Consider the following 25,418-nt stretch of genomic DNA (forward strand, 5'->3'; position numbering starts at 1 on the left):
ATTCAGTGCAGTCATTTTAAAGCTTTCCTGAGTCCAAACCAGAAGTCATGGAAGGAAAGATGATAAAGTGTCAGAAGCACTCACAAAGGACATGGTTCTTGTTCCAAAGCCCTGACAGATGCTCAAGGGAGACACAGATCTGGGTGACTGTTCTGTGAGATTAACTGAGCTCCCAGTGTTATGGACAACATCCCAATTGCCATTTCCACCTAAATAGAGATAAACCCCACAAATCCATCCTTACTTTGAAAACATCATAGCAGAAGGCACTGTCATGAAAGAGGACTGGCCTTTTGAGTTTGATTAATCTCACAGATAGAAGCTATATTCTTGGAAAGTAGTAATTGAGTTTCTTTTGTATAAAACAAATGCCATGCCTATAAATAACCCCTGGGACCATACTGATGCCAAGCTGGAGTGAAGCTGAGCAACTGAAGAGTCAGAAAAAGAGCATTTTAAATAGGATTTCTTTTTCCATGGGAGTAAAGCAATTTTAATATTATTCCGTTGGATATATTTTAAATTTTATATTAAATAATCTATCAAACCATTCATTTATTCTAAAATGGAAGTTCTTAGAAAGTTCATTTTTAATTCCTGTCCATTGAAGTATTTGTGTCTCTCATAATTCTAGATAATTACATGCCCTATTAGCATATTACCATTACTGTATATACATGATCTCCACTAATAGCAGGAAAGTTCCCTATAATCCATGAATGTGAAGTCATGCTCTGCAAAAAACCAGTAAAATAGAACTTCTGTAGAGCCCATTAAGAGGCAATAATGAGGAATCAATAAACCTCTTGCATGCATAAAGAATGGTTGGGAGGAAAAGGTGATGCCAAGCAGCAAGATAATTTTAACAAAATTAAAATAGTTCAAATAAATATAGTCCAGTGAGGTGTGAGGACAAGCTGTGCTTTTAACTAGACAGCTGCAAACAGACTGCTTACCTGTCTGCAGGAAAGCTGCCTGGAGCTCCTATAAGCATCACACAAATTTCCAGTGCCTCCCTGTGCCCAGAAAGGGAAGAGTGGATCACAGTCAGCTGAAGGACATTGCAGCTGCCTGCAAGTTATTTGTCTTTACAGAGTGTTGTGAATCTCCAGGGTTATTTTATTATATTAGCAGAAGAAGCTTATTAACTGGAATAAAAACTGACCCAAATAATTCTCAGTAAATGATTAGTGCCCTACTTGGACTGAGCCGAAGTGGCAGCAGTTTCAAGGCTAAGTCCTCGTTTATGCAGTTAGGTTGCAATTGTCAAAGCAGCAAAAAGACTACAGTAAATCCTCAAATCCCTCTATTCCATCAGGCTCTCCTCCACTTCCAGGGAGCTGATTCCTGCTCACTTTCATAAACAGCCCAACTGGGAGGATGCTGCAGCATGAAAAGCCTCATGCATTTGCAGTAGGTGCCACTCAGAGCTGGAGCACAAGACCTGGCAGCAGTGTCAGGCAGTGTCCCTGGCAGTGGCCCAGGTGGCTCTGAGCTCTGCACAGGGCTGGTGCAGGATCTGCAGTGCCCTGGGAGCAGCCCAGGGTGAATGGCACTGTCCCTGTGTGGCTGCTCAGTCACCCTGGCAGGTTGTGTCACCCTGTGTCCTCACACAGCCCCCAGGCCTGGCTGGCCATTCACAGCATGGCCTGGCCACCTCTGTCCCCTGCTCCTCTGGGGCTCTGCTCACACAGGGCAGATGCCAGCCTGCCCCTGGAAAACTCCTGAAATGCAGCTTCACTCTGGGAACCAGCTTAACTCCCTGAGAGATGACATGGGTCTGGAACACAGGGAGGTTCATTCCCAGCCAAGTCCCAGCCTTGCTCCAGGTTACCTTGCAATGCTGAGGGCTGGGGTTCTCCTTCCCCCTGGATCTGATGTCTGTGCTTTGTCCTGTCCCCAGACCATCTCTAAAATACAGCGTTGTGACCCACTGGCACCCAAAGCAGCACACTCACTTTGATGTAAGCACCAGCTGATCCCTCCTGCCCCAGAACATGGCTGTTGTGAGTCTCAGAAATGCCCCAACAGGAACATCTTCTGCCTGCCAATCCTTCATTAGCTCTGCCCTCCCAGGGGCCGGGACCTGCAGGAGTCTCTGGTGCAGATCCTTTGTGGCCCAGCTGCCTTTCCCCAGGCTGTGAGGGATGTGCAGAGCAGAGTTACCCTGAGCACGTTTAGGGAGCTCCCCCCTCGATGTTTGTCCCCTTGGTGAGCACAAGGCTGATCAGGTTTATCTGTGCTTACAGCTCTGGGCAGGGGCTGCCTGTCAAACCACATGGCAGTGGTTCACACACCATGATTATGTACAGGCTGCCTTCACAAGAAGCTGAAATGTAGGCAATGAACTTTTTCCCCCCTCCCCTTCCCTGTATCATAGCAACTGTGCTACTGCAAGGGCTATTTTAAGAACAGTAACTTTTCACCAAACGTGATTATGAGGCAGACTGAGTGAGCTCAGTGTGCAAAAATACTGCATCCCTTCTGCAGCATCTCTGGGCCAAAATCTGATACCCTCACCCAAAAGCACAAGAAATTACCCTGCAGATTGTCCAAATAGCATCAAAAAGAGGTAACTGTGAATGTTGCTGATTTAAATCAATGTTCAAAGATTGCAAGAAAACACAGCCCTGTCAGGAGCTTCCAGAAAGGAGTGTCCAGGGATGAGAAATACAAGCTGGGAGGTGAAGGGTGGCCAGCAGGAGCATCCATCAGCATGGAGAGCTGCCCAGGGAGGGAAGTGATTGCTTTCTGTTTCTTTGCAACAGTGATGTAGATCTTGTAAATTCTGAGGGAGTAAAAGAGTAGTTTGTATTCTGAAGACTCTTGCCTGAATAAGAGAATACTAGAAAAGCTTCAGTCATCAAGATGCATACAGCTGCAGGGATCACTGGCACAAAAATCTTTCAGAGTAAGCAAAGGGAGCAGTTTCTAGGTCTGCATGAGGAAGGATTTGAATTTCTGATCAGCTCAATCACACAGGATACACTTTTCAAAGCTGAGTAACTAAAACTGCTAAAACCCTGCAGTTTGGTAGGAATATGAGCAGCCTTTCCTTCCTGCAGCATTGCTGGATGGTAGCGAGTTGTGCACAGAGCCTGGCGCAGCCCAGACATGTCAGATCCACCTGGGAATGTGCTGCACCACGAGCTCTGCTCGTGCAAGGAAGGAATTGTCTTCTCCCAGAGACCTCTGATTGCCCATTGCTCATCTCCCACCTGGCAGCTGCTTCCAGAGCTCAGTGGCCACTTGCTGAGGCAGCTGGATGCCCACAGAGAGAGGTGTCTCCTTGAGAAACCCGAGTGGTTTTCATGCCCAGATGGGTTTGCTCACAGGATTTACATCACAGGTGGTTAACACAGAGATCAGGTGCTGCTCTAAGAGAAGTCTCAGTCCCCTGAGCATGAGCAGCTTTAAGAGTCCCTCTTTTCAAGGGGATAGCAGGGGGGCTCAGCTTCCACTGCTCATGGTTTAGCTAAGATGAAATGATGTGTTGTTTTAGATACTGAAGGCAAAGCCTGCACTGGTGACGATGGCACGAGGGTGACACAGAGCGAGGCTCCAGCAGCTGTGTGCCAGGCACTCACCTCAGAGGAGGAGCAGCAGGACACCACAACTGCAGCCACAACGAATGTGACCTCCTTTGGTGAGGAGCTGCACTTGGATGAGCTGAAAGAAGATGCAGGTATTGCATATAAAATGTTTCCAAAAAACTATGAAGTGTTATAACAATATTTCTGCTGAGGGGTTGAATATGTCAGTGCATTAAAGGGTCAAATCACCTTGCTCAGCCCAGCCCACACTAGGTTAGCAATTGGTACTTAATAGCTGAGATTTCTGAGACTTCTACCAAGCTGAGGAACTACACAAAGCTTGGCATGATGGGATTAGTTGAATTATGAGATGATCCAGTCTTGGCATGGTGCCCCTTTGGTAGCAGCGGCGGCTGCTGTGAAGATGAAATAAGCTTCTCTTAAAAAGATTTCTTAAATTTCTGTGCCAAACCTGACTTTATTAATCCTGGCTCAGGAGAGCAATGCCAATGCACAGCCCACACTGTCCATGTCACCACTCTGTCCCCAGCATGCTGCAAACACCAGTGAATTTTGCTTCCAGGAGCAGAGATCAGCCAAGCCAGGCTCCTTTGGTGCAGCCCTGCCGAGGCACTGGAGCAGCCAGCACAGCCCAGCAGCTGCAGGGCTCCTTTCACCTCCTGACAACCAAGAAATGCAAAGCTGCAGAGATAATGCTTTATCCTGGTTTGTGAGGACTGTCATGTGGTGATTATGGATTTTCCTGCCCTCTGGGCAATCTTTACACCTTCTCCATCTGCCCTGGCTGCCTTTTGTTCTCTGTCCCACCCCTTCAGGCCTTGCTTTCTTGGGGGTCTCAGCCCTGGCTGCTTCCACCCTCAGAATGGAAATCATTCCCTTATCAGCTGAGGCAAAACCCACTCGTCTCCCTGTTCTTACAGCAACCAGATTGAATCTTGACCAGATTACAGGCTTCTTTTCTTCTTTCTCTATTCTAGAGCTTTTAATTCTGTATCACTAATGAAATTTCTTTCTGAACTTGTAATTCTTGCCATTGGGACATACTATCATGGAAAGATAGCACTAATGAGGTGTCATGTGTCTAACCTTATGGATCTGCATAACCTCACAGTGTGATTTAAAATTTACCTTACAGTGTGTTCAAAATCGTGTATTGAAGCTTTCAAAATCATCCCAATTTCTTTCCCTAATCCTAGTTCCTTTTATTGCCTCCCTGAAACAATCTTTCCTGTCTTTTGTATTTCTTTTCCTCCATTTTTGAGGTGTCATTTTCCCAGGTTCCACAAAAAAATAACAGTGGGATTACATTCTTCTGTGTCCTTAGTCTGAGAGACTCCAATTTGTAGGAAGTCTTTCTGCCTCTTCCTGTTGGTGGCCTCTGACTGATCTTGTCTTTATGTGCTTATTTCTCCCTGTCTGTACATCCTAGCATTCCTGTCTCTAGTAAATGCACCTGAAGGAATTAATTGGGTGGGAAAGCTCTTCAAAATTGTCAGTGTGCTGCTAAATTTATTATAATGTTGAGTTTTTGATAACATTTGCCCTTGGGCTCAATCTAGGTCTAATGCAGTGGGTGTCTTTCCAGATTCACATGAATAAGTGACCAGCTAGAAAGAAAATGAATGGATTTGCTTTACACCCATTGTGTTCTATGTCATCCTCTGGGATAAAGGCCAAGGAGGGGAAGAGGAGAAAACACAATTTGCAGAATTCATGTTCATGTTAATACACAGAAAAGAACAGCCAGGGCACAAAGAGGGCACTTTTCCCCACCTAACCTCGCCAGTAGGCTTGGGGACAGTCCCAAGGGGATGATTTCTACCTGGTAATGAGATGGCATTTTGACAAGTGGCACTCCATGAATAATTCTAGTGCTGAGCACTTGGAATACTTTCAGCAGGATAATATTCACTCTGCAGTATGAAATCTGCTCATGGGTTTGTGTGCTCAGGACTCGGCTCTGCCTGACACCCTCCCAGAGCAGGGTGGAGCTCAGGACCCAAAAAGTCTGGCTGGGGCTGGAGCCTTTGGATGCACCTTGTCTGCAGCAGAGGCCCCACTGTGGCTGTGCCAGGGGCAGCCACAGGGGAGCTGCTGCCAGGGAAAGCATTGCTCCCCTCAGGGGAATGCACTCAAATCTGACTCATTTTCCTCTCCAGCTCCGAACATCTACTGGGGCTCTTGATCTTTCACTAATGTAACCCATTAGTGACTCTGTTTTTCCCTTCCTTTATTACACATTTTGTCTCCTGTGCAATGGGCACAAACACCCAAGTGATGTCACCCTGGAACAAGGCATTTCCCTAGAAGTACATTTTAAAAAATTATTTCCAGCTATAATTCACATAACTATCCCATACAGCAGCTTTCCTTTCTTGACAGATTTCACAAGAACTCCCGGTAATGATGCATATTTATTCTTTCCTGTCTCTTTTGAATGATAAATACTCATTCCTCCCCTTCTAGGCACACTCATTAATCTGTTTGTCAACAAATTAAATGCCATTATCTTGCCAATGCTATTGTTTCCAACTGCCTGAGTGCCTTGGTGCCTCCCCACGCACTCTGAGCACGAGGCTGCTGAATGTTCATTAATACAGAGAGTTTGAATTCCCAACGAGACACAAAACTGAGCCAAGAAAAGATTTGTGATGCAGCAGCTGTGGGTGCCACTGCAGTGAGATTTTAGGAGATGGCCTAGAATGGTTTGGAGGGAAAGTTGCCCTGGACAGACAATCCAGAGAGCCCAAAGAAGAGGGATTTGCCCAGGAGTTTGGACCTCTCTCATGTTGTGCATCACCCCAGCTCTGGATCCTCAGCCCAGAAGACATGGAGCTGCTGGAGGGCCACCAAAAGGATCAGAGGGATGGAACAGCTCTCCTGAGAGGGCAGCCTGAGAGAGCTGGGGTCAGCCAGCCTGGAGAAAAGAAGGCTCCAGGGAGATCTTACAGCTGTTCAGTACTTGAAGGGAGCTTATAAAAAAGATGGAGACAAAGTTTTTGATAGGACCTGTTGTGGTACAACACAGGGCAATGTTTTTAAACTGAGAGAAGGAAGATTCAGGCTAAATACAAGGAAGAATTATTTTATAATGAGGGTGGTAAAACAGTGGAACACACTGTCCAGAGAGGTGGAAGATGCTTCATCCCTGGATACGTTCAAGGCCAGTCTGGATGGGACTCTGAGCGATTTGATCTCATTGAAGATGTCCCTGCTCATTTCAGGGGATTGGACTAAATACCTTTAAAGTCCCTTCCAACACAAACTATCCTGTGATTCTGTACTTAGGAGAGATTTAAACACTGATCTCCCCATTTGGATGAGTGGGGTAGGAAAAACAACCCTCATGGCTACTGCTGAGCCCAGAGTGGCTGGAAATGCCCTTTGGAGGGAGCCTGGCTGGATCAGAGTCAGCGCCCAGGCTCCCTGTGGGTCCCTCACCAGCCCAGGCAGAGCTCAGGACATGTGACAGTGAAAGCCCAGCAGTGAGGCTCTGTGTGAGCCTGGGCACTGCCAGGGCAGCTGTATCTGAGCAGAATTCAAGGATGCTAATTTTGGACTTCACCACTGAATTTCCACCTGTGTCCTGCTTCACTTCATGCCTTTCTGCATCTATTCCCCTGTGCCCTCATCACAGCCTGGTCAATTTGATGAACTGCTCAGTGATTCAGCCTGCACTAACTTTCACAGCTAAGTGCTTTTGCCATCCTTGCAGAGACAGTCCTGAAATGAGCAGTGCTTCACCATCTCAAACCAGGCCTTTGGAGACTGATTTCTTTGCTTAACTACTTCACCAATTCCCTGTTCCACTCTAACTGCTCAGATCCAATAGCAAATCTTTTGTGTGGCAGGGTCTTTTTGGTTATCAGCTTTAACCTCAGAAAATGCTCAACAGCTCTGGAGTCAGGTACAGTAAAAGAGGGCTCAGAAAGCAAGTTGAAACATTGTATTAAATAAGATAAAATCCATATTGGGAAAATTAACACACATCAACTTTTGGAAGGTCAGTTTTTAGGTGATATTCTGGGTTTGATATTCTTTGCCTTTTGGCTGTGTGTTCCTAGACAGAAGAGTGCTCACCCAGGAGCTGTGCCACCACAGCTGTGTGCTCTAAGAAAATTCATTGCTGTTCTCAAAAGTTGCTTTGCCTTGCTATCCTCATTATTTAAAAAAAAAGGAGAAAAAGGCTTTAGGGAAATAAAGGAAGCTCAGCACTTTTCTCAGGAGCATCAAAACCAACATTTCCTCAATATCCTCATATGTTTGATTTTTCACCTGCCCTGGCTGGCTGGCTGTTTCACACAGTTGCTTTCACAGTGGAAAAGAAGTGTTTCTAGCTTAGTGCCATGTGTTCCGTTTTTCTGAATGTTCCTGGCATTGTCCCCTGGCCTATCATTATTAACTTCATGTTCCATTAATCTTACTCATCTTCCCACTAGCCAAGAAACCTTCAGCACCCACGGAAGAACTGGAAGATGCCAGCCTGCCAGCGTCTGAAGACAGTCCACAAGCCTTACTTGTACCCGAATCCACAGATTCCCCCCAGAAGCAGACAGAAAGAAACCCAGCACAGCTTCCCAGCCCTCCATTGCTCCCAGCTCCACCACCTAAGGCAATCTCCAAAATCACCAAGAGCATAACAGGTCAGTCATCACTGCTCAGGAAAGATTTCCCCATCCTTGATGAGTTCACCTCCACAGCACTGTCAAATCCTTTTTCCATGCCTGTTTTGAAGCCCCACACTGCTGAGAATCCCTCAGTTATAGTGAGCAGTGACCATATCTGGCTGCCTGATAACAATGCACTGATCTTTGTACTTCACATATTTATCTGAACCTCTCAGGGGATTATTTGTTGTGAGCCTACAGCACTAAACACACATAAAACAAATCAAACCAACTGCAAACATCTGCTGAATCTCATGCTCATATTGATATGCCATAAAACACAAGGAAGATTTAAATGTTTTCATTACCTGGGCTCCCACTGGAGAGCAGGACAGCAGCCAAAATCTAGTTCAGCTCCAAGGTTCTGCAGAGGTTTCTGTCTGAGGGGTTTGCTCTCTAGGGCAGGTCTAAGCTAGAGCTATGAAATCTGCTCTGAAGAGTGATACACCTGGCAATCCTCTGTGCCAGACTTTATTGAACATTTCCAAAAGCAATTCCCCTGGGCCTGGTTTTCTAATGTATTGCCAATGTTGTTACATGTCTCAACATTCTGGCACGGCAGAAAGGGTGCTAAAATGAGAATGATTTTAGTTGGTTCCAATTTCAGGGCCCCTGCATATGGTAAAAGCAGCTAAAAGGGCCTTATTGCAAATGAAAATCAAGTCCTGACATCTAAATGTCAGACCTGTTGGATATTTAGGCTTTTAAATGACAGCCATTATGTGAGCCCTGATTTGCATCCACACTCATCATCTGGCACAATGAGCAGGGTTTTCAAAGTCACCAGGAAACAAAACATCAGAGGGGTTCTGTGACCTGACCACTGGGGCTTAGAGAAAATATTGAGGTTTTCAGCCTCTTTAAAGAAAATTGCAAGTATTTCTTTCCCATGGAAACAATTCATACTTTGTCTGTGCTTAAAAGCTGTAATAACTCAAGTGGGAGCTGGATTCAAAATGGTATTTTAGTGCTCCCCAGGAGCTGCTGTTCAGGTTATTTCTCTGTCCCGGCTGTGGGTGAGGCTCAAGCCTCCCCTTCCCCCCTGCCAGAGGAACAGGCAGCCCAGGCCCCTGTGCCTTTGCTCAGCTGAGGAGAAGGCCATGACAACACCAGATGTATTTGGAAACCTGACCCACACAGGGTATAGAGATTACACCTCCACCAAGCACTTCAGAGCAGTTAGAGTTCAGGTTTTTTTCTGCTTAACTCAAGTATTTCCTGTAGCATCTGAGGTATTTTGAATTTTGGTATTTAATTCTCATTTACATCTTCCACAAAGAACAACTTCGAATTTTCTCAATGATTCCAGTAACTCTAGAGCCTTTTCCAGTAGTGATTATACATGTTTATTTTTGTGGGGATGTGGGGGCAGTGCTAAGTTAAAATTAAACAAATACCGTCAGTGAGTGAGAGGAAATACAAAAGTGTGGGGAGAGAGAAAGGGCAATTATGAAAGAAAAGGAAGATGAAGAGGTTGAAAATCTCCTTTGTGTTTAGTTTTTCCCCTCCCTTAACAATGCTAGGGATGCTGTCAGCAGAGGAGTGAGGAGTAAGTCAAGCACCAATTAATCAGAGAAAGGAGGAACAGGGCAAGGTGCCAAGACATCACTTTGCAAGATTATTCACTGAACATCTGCCATTAGGACAAATAAGGTGTGATCTCAGGAAATTCTCAATATTGTCCAAAGCTGCAATGAGGATGAAATTGGCCCTTGACCTGTTCCAGGAACAAGCTGGTGTAAAGACAAAACAAAATCTTCTCTTTCCTTGCTTAGGGGTTGAGCCCTGGCTCCTGCTCTGAGGAAACACAGGCACAGAGGATAAAGTGGCTCAGGAGGTGCTTCTGTCCATCCCCTCAGGCCATGATTCAGAGGGCAGCCATTGATCAGAAATCAATTTATGATTTATGATCTCCACAGCAGCACAGAATCAAACCCCCCTGAGCACCAAAGCCAGATTTGCTCAGCAGAGCTTGGCTGAATCCTGGCTGGAGCAGCTCCTGATCAGTGCAGGAGGAGCTCTGGGGTGGAAGGGGGCTCACAAATTGCACATCAGGCACTGCCTCTTGCAGCAATGCCCCTGAGCCTTCAGACTTCCCAGATTTTAAACTGGGTAAGTTCTGGGCTAGCTTGAATAGAAATGAACAAAGACATTGTTAAGAGTTCTGGGCTGGAGGGACCCAAATGTGCACAAACACCTCCAGAGATAAAAAAGTAATGTTAGACCTTCCTTAGAAGAGAGATTTTGTCGTGGATGCTCTCCTCCTCATCCCACAAACCCAAAAAGAAGCCAGGCTTAGTGTTGCCACACTCTGATTTTCAGGGTTAGACTTTGGTTATGATTTCAGGAACTCTTCTTGAGCAAAATTAAGAAAATGCATGGTTTTGGTAAACCTTATGCAGGATACTGGCTCTGAGAGGAGGTATTTAATAACTGAAGTTAGTATTTTTTGCCCTCTCCAGTTTTCTAGCAAGTTACCCTGCTAACTGGAACCAAGTCCTTGTTACAGGACTACTTCAGGATAATCCTGGCCTGAGCAGAAGTTTTTCTCTGCTATGAATTGAAGGATTTATATCAAAAGTAAGAGAAAAAAAAAAAAAGGAAAAATTACCTGTGAAAGCACGTTTGTACCAAAGCTGAGCAAGCTGTGCCCGTTTAAATTCCTGTGTGCAGCACTAGGTGGCAACAAGGGACAAGAAATACTCTGGGATGAGGCGCTCAAATTGCCTTTATCCACCCACAGGGGGTAAACATCTGCATGTGCCAGAGGCGTGGGACACGGATACAGGGGAGGGGAAAGGGGAAGAGAACAGAAAAACGAATCAGCATCTTTTTCAGGGCAGATGTTCAGTTATCCTAAGGGATGTCGTGTGAAGCCACCAAATTTACAACCAGGGAAATATCCACTGTGCTTCAGACTCAAATGCTAGGAAATGTATAAATCAGTCTAAATGTGTAATTTTAATTTCAGACAAAAGATTTATATTGCATAGAAAATAGCCGAATTTGGGGCTAAAAAGAGATTATGTTGCCCCACCCTTCTTTTTTTCTTGTTAGTGCTCAGTACCCCATCTTTCATTTGGATGTCATTTGGCAAGTTTTGTTATGCAAACATTATCCTCATAATGATTTTGGCATTTTCTCCACGGGCATATGAAAGACAGAGGTCTGGGCTGCAATCACAGAGGAGCAGCTAATAGACACTGGTACATTTTGTCCAGACTCAGAACCACAGGGCATAAATTTTAAAACAGCCTGCCAGAGTCCAGCACAGAAAATGCTAGATTGGAAAACCACCACAGCCCAAGCCTTTGGTGGTTAGGAGCAACAGTGTGGGCAAGCAAAAATGCAGTGGTGGGCTGGGAAAAAGGAGAATCTGATCCTATGAGAAAGAGGGGAAGTGAAGAGGCATCTGTTTTGCTAGATTAAAGATCTGGAGTGATACAGTAAGGGCCTTTTGAACTCAGTTACTCAGCCAGTTACCTCACAGCAAGAGCAAAACATCACCATTTATCCTCTGTTCAATACAACAAATTAAGTTCAGTGCAGACTCTGTGCAAAAAGAAGAAAACAGAAAAGCATTGCACAACCTCCTCCCCTCTTGTGTTTTGACAGCAGGAAGCGAAACGGACGATCCAGCCATGAAATCTCCTCCTTCCACCATCCTGAAGAACTATGTCATTGTGGGTTCCTCCCAAATCTCAGGACAAGCTGCCCTCTTCCACCCCTCTGGCCAGAAAAGCTGCGAGCCCCATGGCAGAGGCCAGGTAACAACGCCCACCGGGTCCCCTCACCTGGCTGCCGTTCATCTGCCTTTACCTCCCAGCAGAGTCATTGAAGAACTCCACAGGGCTCTGGCCACCAAACACCGGCAGGACAGGTACCTACAGCCTGCAGGGCTGCATGAGGACACTCATCCCACCACCTCATTTCTCTTGGAAAATCTTCCTATCCTGTTGTTAGCGTTTTAATTGCTGCTACAGCTTGGGTTTGCCTTCCTCGTGGTGTCACTGCTTGGAACAAACATCCCTGGTTAAAGTGCTTCATTTGGCAGCTATTTCATTGTATGTTCTTCCTTTATAAGGAGGCTGCTGTGGTGCAGGAGTAGGTTTTTAAGCAGGTAGAATCAGGTGATAGTCCCTCATCTGCTGCAAAAGATAATCTTCCCCACAAGATACCAAGTTAGAGTAGCAAAGGCAAATCCTGCTCCAAGTACTCTGCAATGAGAAGTGCTGTCATTTCTGTGTCTCTTGGCTGACACAGGAGCACATACAAGATCCGTTTTTAACACAAATGTTTTTGTGGGAGTACACTGGGTGCTGTATCTGGGTTTCATTATAAGCCCTCCTGTGTATCAGAGGACAGAACTAACCTTTGCCATCCCAGAGCTTTGGAGTGAAGTTGGTAGCATTTCTCAGTTCCCTAACAGCTACTGCCCCAGGGAACAGATTCACATGATGTCATTTCCAGGCCCTGTTAGACCTCTGTCATGATCATACAATATCATATGAATGGTCATATTTCATGCCATGCATGTTTTACATTAGAAGGACGTGTTGTTGTGGGGTTTTTAATCACTACAGTATATCTTGTGACCATGTATCAAAGAAAAGCATTATTCACCACCCCTCCATGTCTTATTTTAATGGCAGAGACAGGAAAGTAGATCCACATTGCCATTCTCAACTTGAAAATGCCACCCCATGTTGGTCCATGCTGCACTCCCTGCCCTGCCCTTTATGAGCTACAGGACGTTTTTCTCATTCTCATGTAAGTTTCTACTGCAGCAATAAAACAATGTTTGTAAAATCTGGGCTGTGCATCTTCCACCCATAGCTTCCATGGAAGAGAAAGCAAAGGCTCTCCAAAAAAAAGGGTGGATGTCCGTCCCTCGAGAACGTCGAGTATGGAGCGCAACAAGGAGAAGGAGAACTCGCTGAGTTATGGCAGTGACTCAGAAAACAAGAGGAACTCGGTTAAAGAGTCTGATGAGAACAAAGAAAACATGATCATGAACTCAGAGCTCAAGGAAGAGTCTGTTTTTTATCAGGATGAAGAAGTTCTGAATGACTCTGTTATTTCTGGTAAGCAAAGTCACTGTATTACAAAGATACACTCCCACAACCACGGGAATGCTCTAAAGGCAGCAGGAAATATTGGGAAGGGTAAATTCCTCTACTGTCACGTCAGCTTTTGAAGGAACCCTGGTGAAAAGCTGAAGTTGAATTGGAGTCACAGTGATTGTGGCTGTCCCGCAGGTGTTGCACACTGAGCTGTATCACTGTGCTTTACCCTCTCAGTTACTGCTGCACCCTGGGGCTGCTCTGCATGAGCAGCAGCACTCCCAGACATCCCCCTGGGAGCAGCCAGAGCTTTCTGTACACCCAGTGCCAGTGCTGCCCTGTTCTGCAATTTCAGCACTATTTTTCCATGCAGTGATGGTACATGGAAAAGTGATAGAAACCAATCAATCCAGGAAAGATGTGTAGAGAAAATATCTTAAAGAATAAAGTTTCTCTCCATCTGGTCCATTTTACCCCTTCTTGAAACATATGGGGAATGCATTTTATAATCCTGTGCAATTATTTAAGTGAGCTTTGGCAAAATAATCAGCTCTCATTAGAAAATTTGTCATTCAAGGATTTTAATGTTTTCCATGTTAGCAAGACAGATTCAATCTGAAATGAATCCTCCACTCTCTTCATGAATGCATTAAAAGAAGGCAGGCAGAGAACAATTTATCAAAAAAAATTGTTATAGCAGATGAAAGATGAATTTTAAAAGATGTCTTTGAAAGCATGAGCCAGCAGACAGGACATGAGTTCTGCTGCTGTGTCTTAAGACACCAAGTAACAGAACAGACTCCTGAGGTAAGGAGTGTAATTGCTGTGCATTTAAGGATAGCTTAAAACACAACAAACACCTTTTAAGTTCTACTTTTTTTCCTGGCTATGTATGTAAAAGTGGCCTCTTTTGATAAAATTTCTAAGAGCTAGAGGCAGCCAGGCAAAAAAAAATACATTATCCCCAACAAGCAAAACCAAATCTGAATATTTAACTGTTGAAGGTGAATCTCTCTATATTTAACAAATAATTATTCATTATTATGATGATAGGAGGGCACTGGTTATTGTACAAGTTTCAGTGATATCTAGAAGCAGCTCTGGGCTTTCCACAATAAGTGCCTGAGTTTTGGAAAATTCCTGCAGTTGAAGGACAGTGCTGCTGTACTGGGGATGGCTGAGGCCACCTGAGAAAAACAGAGCTGCTTTAAAGATATCTGGGCATTACTGTGGCTGCACCAACACTGCTGCTTGGCACAGAGGGTGCTGAGCTCTGACTGATGTCCCAGAGCAAGCTGGGACATTCCCAAGGCATTTCTGGTGTGGAGGCACTGCTGGTGCCAGCATTCCCAGGGACAGCACCAGAACAATTCCCTAAACACCTCCAGATTCCTTCTGGTTTGAAGAGGTCTGGGCTGGTCTCCAAGTCAGGCAGTAAAACTATCCATTAATGCTGAGCTGCTTTACAATCCCTGTCCTGCCTTAGCACTGTCACCTGCTCTGCCACTGCCACCACCACAGGGCACAGTGCCACAGCCCTGGGGCTACAGGGAGGTACAGAAAATCACATAACTCTGGAAAAAGTGAGGAATTATGCCTTGATTTTCTATTCCTACTCAATAAATCATTATTTGAAACCTCTGAAAACACAAGGCAAGATGAGCTTAAAAAACATTACCAGAACATAGCCCACAACTGACAACTGGTGCAATCAAGGTCTGTCCAGCATCAGGCAGTGTTAGGATTTGCTTTTTCATTGATAGAACAATTAATATGATAAAAAGAACAGTAAACAGACAGGAAATTAAATGTAATGATTTGACTGAATTGAAACAGGGAGTTTTTACAGGAACCTACAGCCTGAACATGAAAAGGGTGTGAATTTCCCGAGCATTTCGTGTTGACCTAGCTGAGGTGTGATAAATCACAAAATAATCCAGCCTGAGATAGATGGTCAGGGGCAGACTGGCTCTGATTGTGCCTGACTGACTAAGAAAAATAATCCTTAAAAAAAGAATACTTAAATAAGGGTGTTTGCAGATTCAGTTTCTACTGAGGTAGTGATCAGGAAGGAATTTGCCTCAGGATGCTGAAAATGGATGGGGAGAAGAACAGCTTGGGGCTTTTTTTGGTTCTCTAGTTTTGTTTTATTCATGTGCACTTATTTTCTGTTAATATATAGATTTTGCATGTATACATGCATTTTAACCTGTTCTGGTAAATGCTGTTTCATTAAGAGCAGTCCACCTTTGATTGACAGAGGGAGCTGACACTGTTAATTAGGATTTTGACTCCATTTCCTTTCAAGTCAATGACAGAAATCCTATACATTATATCACTTTCCATGCCCCCAAGGTGCCCTGCCCTGGACACTCTGCATGGCCAGTGCTGCAGCTCCTGTGGACACACAGACACCTCCTGACATGGCCAAACTCCTCTTATACCTCTCTAAAACACTCAGGTGAAACTGGGAACGTGTGCAGGGATTCCCAGGAGTTTTCTAGCCCCGAATGTCCCTCAGGTTATTTCCAGCAGGAATTCTGTTGGTTCCTCTGCACCCACTCCCAGTGTGATGAGTGAGAAGCCCTGTCAGAGTCCCAAGTCTGTGGCTTTGTGAGCCAAGTGCTCCTGATGGAGTCAGATATTCAGTTGCAGAAGGCTCTGTGTGGCAGCAGCCAAATCATTTCACTTCCCTCCCCATCTGTTAAATGTATATCTGCTATTTCAGGCAGGGCTGTGTGGTTTAATTTAATTAATGCTTGCAACAGACTGTGAGAGCATTTCAAGGAAGGTGCTAAATAAGGGCACAGCTTTTTAGGCTCAGAAAAGGGGTTTTGAGCTGATTATGGTTTCTGAAAAGTTTAACTTTAGATCAATTCAACTACCAAGAAATTTTTCACAGCTTACACAGGGAGACCAAAATTACTCTGCTCCACTTTCCAACAGGTAAATGTGGGGAAAAGGCTGTACAGACTCCTCCCTCTGCGTAAAGAAATTTGAGATCAGTAGTGATAATAAAAAAGGAGGTCCATAGATCCCTAACAAATAAAACCCCAGTATTTGAGAATGAGAACCTATTTAGGATTTAGAATCTTGCCAACCTCCAGAGCATCCTTTAAAAAATAGACTTTAATCCTATCTCAAATGCCAAACAAAAATACCAATTAAATGTCATTTTCTTTAAAGATGAGGTGACCTTCTCTAGAAAAGGTGAGGCATTAAATTTAAAAAAACCCAAACCCTTTAAAGCAAAAAGGAACCGAAACAAATTAACCTCCTATTTCACACTCCCAAGATGAAACAAAGTTTTAACTGCAGTTCCTGCATGCCCTGAGGAATGGTTTCCCTCTGCATTTGCAGGGGTTTTGTGTTTGAGCCCTGCTCAGCTGCAGTGCTGCTTTCTGACATTAATGTGTACAAATGCTCCTTGCACAGCAGCACACAGATCTCTGTCCCTCTGGGCCATTCCTGCTCTCCAGAAGTTCCTGTTCCATCCCCAGGAGCTGCCTTTCTAATAACTTTCCTTTCAATGCATGTCCCAGGTACTTTGCCAAGAAAATGCAAGAAAGAGCTGCTGGCAGTGAAGCTACGGAACAGACCGAGCAAGCAGGAGCTGGAAGACAGGAATATTTTCCCAAGGAGAACAGATGAGGAGAGACAGGAAATCCGGCAGCAAATTGAAATGAAACTCTCAAAGTAAGTGTTGTGAATGAGAACAGGGAGGAGCCTCCCTTTACAATGGAGCATCCTCTGAGCCCTGTCAGAGGCACTGCCACCCACCCCCAGCTCCATTGCTTGCAGGGAACCATCCACAAACCAATACAGCACATTTTCAGCTCTCAATCAGCCACTGGAGAAAAAAATCTTAACTCTTTCAGTCAGGATTGTCTTGATTTCAAGGGAAAACAAGACAGAAATCAATTTGGGAGACAAAATCCTGCCAAATCTACCTGCAGCTCTGCTGCTGCAATCAAGATTTGGAGGTCCTCCAGAAAAGCCAATGCTTTAACAAAAATAGTAGTGTAATTATTTATCAAGCAGATTTGGCTTTGTCAGCTTGAGCTGAATGTGAGGATAAAGGCAATTGTTAGAGCTGCACATTTACTTGCCCAAGGGAAAGCTGCTGCACTGGTGGCTGCAGTGGTGCCTTAAGGCAGCAGCAGCATTGCCCTCACCTGGGGAAGGTGTGAGTCCAGCTGCAGGCACGGCAGGGATGCTCTGCTTTGAGCAGTAACCAGGGCAACAGGGGAGAGCTGTGAGAGAAACAGCATCACTGTGGTGGGCAGCCTGCAGCAAAGGCTGGAGGTAACTGGGAGGCTCAGGCTGCACCATTTGGGTTTTGTGTGTGCTTTTTAAGGGCTGCATTTGGATATCTGCAAACATGAATATTTTAGAGGAGACAAAGTGGATTGTTAAATAATCTGTGCTGTGCTGCCCACACAGGGACGGCGAGCGCTGCTCACCGCCAAAATGCTTGGAAACAAATTGGGAAACATGAACAGAAATTCATTTTCAAGGCTTATTAAATATTAAATATCTCAAGCTTCTCCTGAAAGAAACATTTATTGATATTTAGACTAACTCATTCATGTGCATGCTTTTGATTAAACTTTACCTCCGGGGACAGGGAATGAGAACAAATGTGTGGATCAGAGCACAAGTCCTAATGGAGCAGAGTTTATGGAGGAGAACATCTCTGCCTTCACCACTCCTGCCCTCAGCTAAGGAACAAGCTGCTGAGGGAACACAGAGGAGGTTCTGGGTGCCCTTCATGGTGCAACAGCAGAGATGGAGTTATGGTCCCTCCAGTCTCAGTGACGGCACAGCAGCACTTTGCACCCAAAGGGGAGCAGAGCTTTGTGCCAGGGGCTGCACAGCTCAGTGCAGTGCTGACCCTGCCACAGAAAACGTGTACATCCAGACAAGTAGAAAAGATCCCCCTACAATGCACATTGAGCTCCAAGAGTTACAGGCAGAGCAGATGAGAGGTGTGTCCCATTAACACCCATCACTTCAGGAAGCAAAGATGGGTCTTGATCACCCTGACCTTACAAGCTTTGTGCATGCACTTCAGGGAAATATTTCACATTGCACCCAAATATCATTAATTCCATTATTTTGGCCATTTGATAACTCATGAGATCTCTTCATATATCAAGAGCCTAATTTGATTGCTTTAAAATACACAAAAAATGGCTTCCACCCCACTGCATCCCTAAAACCAATTCAACCATCACAAACTATTCACTGAATGAGAAGATTGTCATACCCAGCCCTATCTCCTATTGCTGAAATGCTTACAAGGTCACATCTCTTTTCAGCCCTGCCTGACTTCTCTTAGTCTGAAAGGTCTGATGAAATTGCAGCTTCAGTTGCTGTAACTACAGCCTTCATCTCTGTATTTTCATTTACCATTTGTCTTGTGTAATAATGAGCCTAAAGAAAGGCAGTGAGGGATGCATCCCTAGAGTCAAATGCCAGTACAAGGACTTGCACAGGACACTGCTGGACAGGTGACAGGGGCTGGCCACCACCAGGAGGCAGGAAATTTGCAGTGTGTAGGTGAATGCAGCTAAGGGAGCCTCCCCTGTCTGCTGTGATCTCATGCAGCAATCTGGGGTGCAGCCCATCAGTGTCACTGGTGATGTCTAGAGGATGGCTAAAAGCCATCTTTGTTCCAAGTGTTGGAAGTCAGGCCTTAATTTGGTTCCTTCTTCCTGGAATGTGGAGGACTGAGCGCATTTCGGGGAACAGACGGCACGGAGATTGCTGGAATGGCCAGGAAAAAAGGCAAAACAGATTGGGAGCAGTCTCCCACACAACTTCCAGCACATATGTGCTGGCAGAGCTCAGCTCAGCTCTTAACTCATCCACCAGAATAGAACACGACCGTGCAAACAAGCTCAGGTGGTGGATGAATGCAGGAAAATATTTACAACACCAGGAAAAGCAAGTGGGTGTCTCAAAAACCCAACAGCCAGCCAACAAAGTAAAAGTGAATTGTGGCTAAGGCCAAAGAGCCAAAGCCATAGAGATATCCCTTTGGAGCTTCTGATTAGGACTCACCTCACAAAAGCCAGGCCACCCCAGAGCCCACACTCGGAGCAGAGCCTGGCTGCGGTGTGGAAATGAAACCAAACTGGGAAGAGTGAAATTCTTGGATGAGCTTTTGAGGTGTTTGCACTCATTCATTTCACTGGTACTTGTGCAGCACGGTCTCTGTGTGACACCCTGGAGGCTTACAGCTAAGGAATGAAGTGCTGGGCTGGGAAGTGCTGCCTGGGAGATGGGATCCAGTAGAAATGTCTGTTCTCTCCAGGGCTTTGCCACTACCTGTGCAGAAAAGAGCAGCGCTGCTGCTGCAATAGCAACACTTAGATAACAGCAAATCCACATGTACCATCAGGCTATAGATCTGTGTTTAGCACAAAGAATGATCTGTGGGCAGATCAGCAAGTAGTTATTCAATGGCTGACTGCATAAGAATGGCACATAACCAGGCAGTTGTTAACAGGGTCGATATTTTTCAGCACAGTTGCAGGGGTTTGATGGTCTGTATCTCTCTAGCAAATTGCCTCAGCCCCACAGCTAACACAGCCTCACTCTGTACTCTGAAGGGAAGGATGTACTGACATAGATAATGTGCAAAATACACCAAATAACAATGTTTATATAGCTTTAAAAATGGAGAGACAAAAGAAGAGCATCCTCTCAAAACCACTGTATTATTTAAGTGGTTCTGGTTGTAACACATTTCAGCAGCAGCTGTGAACCTGCTGAGAAAAGGTACTCTGCTATCACTCTGATGGGTGTTTATGAAGTCAAAGCTAAAACCCCTATTTTCCTTCACCTTCCCACTCATTCCATCTCAAAAGAGAGATTGGGAAATTCTGTATTTTGAGACAAATTCTACTTTTACAGCAGTGCAAATCTACCGACTTCAGATTTATTATTGACTGACAGCGGCATGAGGAGAGATTCCAGGATTCATTTATGTGCATGGCTGCTTTTGAAAAGTGTATTTCCTGTATTTCGTGCTCCCAGCCAATTTAATCTACCACTTGTTGCCGTGGAAACATGGACTTTTCTCTCCTCCTCCCTCCAAAATGGCACTATTCCAGTTTTCCCTATGCTGTAGTGCTTCTCTAATCCATGCTTCCCCAGTGCCCCAGAGCATGGTGAACTCTTGGAATACTCTACTGTGCATTAGGCAACAGGGCTCCCAACAGGTCTTGGTTCCATTATTGTGTGTTCAGAGCACAGATAATAAGCCCTCGATGGAATTCAGTGAATTGAGGGCTCGTTGTGTCACGAGGCAGAAAAGACATTTGCAAGTAGGATTGTTTGCAGTATCTGCTTCCTGTCTCACAGACACGCTTTGTTCTAGAAGGGGTTTCAGCTGAAACCTGGGGGAGTGAAACACTTGCTAGACTGAAGGGTGACTCAGGAAAAGGTTGTTTAATTAAATTTGATATCTGGCTGTTTGGAAAGTTGATGTTTGAAGTGCCTGGGTGGCTTTTGCTTCATGAGAACGTAACCATAGTTAAAGACACTCCAGTATAACTTAATGTCTCAATGAAAATACAAATTCCTTGAAAAGATTATACTTGTAATATTCACTTTGTGTACTGCTTCACCTGTTCTGATACTTGTACAAGTACACATGATGCATGAAGTGGCACTTAGAAGATAATGGGGACAGGAATTAAATACAGAAACGTGGGCAGAGGAGTCAGACAGGAAGAACAAAGGGTTTTTATACACAGAGAGGAACCAAAACTTGAGCACCTAAAGCTGATCTTTACCACATTGAAAACATTGGCTTGGGGAAGTGGATGATGCTGGACCAAGGTTTCCTGGCAACAAGAAGTGAAGAGGAGGCATCTTTATTCAGTTGCTACCACATCTGGAATCTGTAGGTGTGGTGCTGCCCTGAGGTTCCTGGAGAAGCATTTCTGAGTTGACTCACCCAGGAACTGCAGATGTAGCCAAAAGCACACCCAGATGAGACCCTGGTTTGTCCCTCAGGTAACAAAGTGTGAAGTTCACAGTGCTGCTGGAGACGGAACAATACCAAGCAAAAAGCACTTGAGACTGGCAGCCTAAAAGCAAAACAGTGCCACAGCTCAGCACAAAGCACTCACAAAGACAGCTTCACCTACTGACAGCACAAAAGCTGTGCCATGTTTCCCAAGGACAGCACATCCAGTGCCACTTTCCACAGAAATGTCTCAGGGCAGCTTTGCTCACTGAAAAGCCATCAGCCCTTCAGACGGTGACACTCAGCAGGGAACTGGGCTGAATGCACAGAACTTTGGGGAACATTTTGTTTAGATTGACCAAAAAAAGTGGTAAGTGGGTACATGTACAGACTACTGGTAGTCCTAATGCAGAAGTTTAGGAGATGCTGAACTGAGCTAAGCTCACCTGGGGATTAGCAAGGTTTTTCTGATGAATCTCCAGCTGTGCTCCAACTCTCAGTCACTGGGCTAAAAACCAGGGAACTGCCCTAATTTCAGAAGGCTGGGAAGACTTGACACAGATTCATTCCAGAGACAGGAAGGCAGGGGGGGCAGATACAAAGAACAGATCAGCTGTCAGCACTCATTAGCTGTGTACAATTTAATGCATTTCAGGAACCATCCAGGTAAGCATCTTGCTGATGCTAAAAATAACCTCAGCAAGCTCAGCGTGGGTGTGTGTGCAAGGCTCAGCTCCTCACACCAGACAGGAGCTAAATATAGAGCCAATTGAATTCTGTGGGCGTGGGGAGCCAAGGGAGTCTCCTGTCTCCTCACTCTCTCCAACAAGATGTGATGCAGCTGGGGGCTGCTGTCAGACCTGCTCATGGCTGCAGGATTTTATTAGGAGTGTGCACAGCACCCATGTGCTCAGTGAGGATTTGGGGCTTTTTTAATGGTTTGCCCCTTTTCAGTTATGGCCTCTGCTTTTCAGGCTATGAAAAAGAAAGATGTTGTGAGGGATGGAGGGGGGAGCAGGAGGAAGAGTGAAGGAGGCACAAGTGAAGCGGAGATTTTCTTTTTGGTGCTGCCTCCAGGATTAAGAAATGCAGATTCCAGGGCCTGAATATTGCCTATGCTCTTCCTTGGTGTCAGGCAGTGGCACACAGCTGGAAACCCTGCAGTGAACACAGTGACAGACAGCACTGGCCTGGTTAAGGGGCTGGGGGTTACTGCCTGCTGCCAGAGTTCCTGAGACAGCCTGCAAGGGTACAAATGAGGAGGAGAGGGAGAAGACTCAAGTGCCATTAAGGTCTCTGAGCAATGAGTAAGTTCAGCCTCATGTTTATATGGCTTTTGAAGTCCAGGGGAGATGTAGTGCAGTTCAAATAAAGCATTAGAGAGGGTTCAAGTGCATCTGTACATGCTGTACCTTGACAACGCTGGCCTCTTGTCTAAATGGCTGAGAAAGGCTTGTTCCCTTTCAGGCATTAAACTCCAAGAATAGAACCAAACTCACTAACACCAATCCCTTGGTCAGGTTTACTTGCCGAGCTCCCTGAGTGTGTGATCATACCAGGCCCTCTGGACAGCAGCTCTTGGAGCAGAGGTGCTTCCTTGCTTCAGCAGCACTTGTACAATTAATTCTGGAGCACCCAGTCAGCTCTGGGCAAGAGCCTTGATCTGCAGCTGAACCAGAATGAGCAATTTGCTGTCTCAGACCAGCCCACAGCTCGTCTGGCAAGAATTTTGAACACACTAATTCACTTATAAAGGGTTGAACCACGGTTGCCTTTGTTCTGGGTTATTTCCTGGTTTGAGCACAAGCACAGGACCCAGAGGTGCTCCCAGGGCAGGCCTGGATTGCTGAGGATTCAGCATCCACCTCCTACTGAAAATGGGGAGTATTTGTGCCAACAGGAGGCAATGTCACTGCAGAGGCTGTAAATTCTGCCAGGCAACAACATGAAGTTCCAAATTCCCAGGGCACAGCTGATTAAAGATTGTCTTCTGAGAAGACAGTATCACCTTCCACTGCTCTGTTCTACTTGCCTGGCTCCAGTGCTGGGAATTCCTAATCAAATCTGTTTTCCACAGCACAGGGAAGGCAAGGGCAGCAGGTCAGAGCACAGCGGGCAAGAGAAGAGCAGAGCAGCAGGTGGAAACACAGATAGGAATATACAGGGCCTTTTCTGGGACACAGAGTCAATTCCTCGAATAGATCTGACATAAGTGGCACAAGTGAAACTAGAAATATAAAAATCAGAGCACAGAAAGCTGTAAGTATCACAGAGCAGTCTAATCACATAAATAAACTTGCAGAAAAACTGCTTAAGCAAGTGTCATTGAATAAGGAAAAAGCCTTTTTTGGGAAGAAAACAGTGCACTTGTTTTGCCCTGCCAACCCACCCACTACCAGCAGCTCATGCTCAGCTGAGATCCTTTCCCAGAAATTGGGCAGCTCCCCACGCCTGAAGATCTGGGCTCAACCCCTGTGGTGAGACAAGCAGTCATAAAGCAAAAAGGAAATGCATAAAATGCCAGTAATGCTCTGTAATGCTCCACCTTACTCTGGATTATGATTCAGGTCCTTGAGCTCATGTGGGTCTGCAGTAAAAGTAATTACAGAAAGAAATTACTTTAATTTAATTTGCAGAGCTTAATCGATAGAGACCAAAGAAAGCTGCTCTGGTTGTCACAGTGATTTGTGCTGTTGTGGGATGAAAAGCTGACCAGAACAAGGTGCTGTAGCACTTGTGAGCTCCTGATAACCCAGGGGTTGGGCAGGGAGGGATTCAGGCATTCACAGTGCCAGCCCTCACTTTGTATAGGCATGGTCACTGTGTCACTGAGAGGATTTAGGATTATGGTTTTTTGGGTTAGATCTATTAATGAAATTCAGGAAAAATGTTTTCTGCACTTAAAGCCAAGCACTTACTTCACTCAGTTGGAAGAGAAGCCAGATGGGATGGACAGTGTGTATCTGAAAGGCTGTGAACTGTATAAGCACAGTCTCAGCCAGAAAGGGGTTTGGCTGCCTTTTTTTTAACACATCCATTTCAGATGTGCCACTTCAAAGCATTTGAGAACAAAAGAGAGGGGTAAAGTTTGGATGTTGCGTTGGTTCTGCTCCCACTTGCCTTTTTAACCTAATCAAATTGATAGGCAGACTGGATATCAATGAGTGTCACCATGACTGTTTGCAGTGGATTGCCTGCAGAATACCTAAATGGTCACTTCTCCCACAAAATCTGAAATGTGGCTTGGCTTGGAGAAGAAAAAGCTCCTTAATGTGCAGAGCCACAGCTGCACACACTGTCCCTGGGGCACAGCACTGAGCTATCCCTGCTTTATGGGGAGGGCTCTCAGATGAATCACCTGTGCTTTCCCATGAAGAACTTGATCATCTTTTTGGGCTCTCTTCCAAGAAAACTGTGTCTCAGCACATGTGATCCAAGGAAGCTGTAATTCATCCCCTGCCGTTTCTGGTTCACCAGATTTTGAGTTACTACAGTTCCCTCCTCCTGCACTCTGAGCACAACTTCTGGTTCATTCAGGATCTCAATTCCTCCAGGAATCACAGGCTTGGGCTTGCTGCTTTCATATGGAAAACTGGGTCAGTCTAGCACAGTTCCTGTGGTTTTGAAATAACTTCAGAGAAGGTGAGGGGGAGAAAAATGAAAGAAATAAATGTTTAGAAAACAGGAAATGGGGGAAGGAGAGAAAATAGGTCAGAACAGAAGGTCACTGATTTTCCTCAATAGATGATGTGCAATTGTATCAATTATTAAAACATGGCTCCAGCTAAGTCTGATTCCATTGCCTGTGCCCAGCTGGAAAGCTGCAGCTGGATAACCAGGTCTTGGGAGCTTCTTCAGTCAGCCAGAGTACTGCATGCTTCCTTCAGTATCTGTTTTTCAGGATAATTAACTCATCCAAGTAGGCAGCACACTTCCTTGGCCTCCCCAGACTCTGGAGAGTGGGTTTTTTTCTTTTTTTCTGGAATACACTCTTATTTCCTATCTTTTCCTTTAGCTCTCACATACAACACACCAGAGAACAAACAAACAAAACCAAGCACTCCCAGGTTTATCTCCATGCTCATGGTTTTATCTAGTGAAATTAAGAAGAAATTGACCACGCCTTTGGAGGTTGAGGACCTCCTCCTGTTGA

General features: G+C 45.2%; 1 protein-coding gene across 4 annotated transcripts in view; it reads left to right on the plus strand.

Annotated features, from left to right (window-relative positions):
- The window catches only part of PHACTR3 (phosphatase and actin regulator 3), a 99,267-nt gene that overhangs the window by 53,720 nt on the left and 20,129 nt on the right, over window positions 1–25,418 (plus strand). For 2 of the 4 annotated variants that reach the window (XM_064730349.1, XM_064730351.1), the window contains exons 4-8: window positions 3,503–3,685; window positions 7,994–8,197; window positions 11,840–12,101; window positions 13,058–13,305; window positions 16,827–16,980. In XM_064730349.1, the coding sequence (XP_064586419.1) occupies window positions 3,503–3,685; window positions 7,994–8,197; window positions 11,840–12,101; window positions 13,058–13,305; window positions 16,827–16,980 (1,051 nt within the window). Of the gene's footprint in view, window positions 1–3,502; window positions 3,686–7,993; window positions 8,198–11,836; window positions 12,102–13,057; window positions 13,306–16,826; window positions 16,981–25,418 lie in introns of all 4 variants that reach the window. The other 2 variants (XM_064730348.1, XM_064730350.1) reach the window with 1 other exon arrangement.

This window comes from Zonotrichia leucophrys, chromosome 20, assembly GCF_028769735.1.
Source record: "Zonotrichia leucophrys gambelii isolate GWCS_2022_RI chromosome 20, RI_Zleu_2.0, whole genome shotgun sequence".
In the NCBI taxonomy this organism is placed as follows: domain Eukaryota; kingdom Metazoa; phylum Chordata; class Aves; order Passeriformes; family Passerellidae; genus Zonotrichia; species Zonotrichia leucophrys.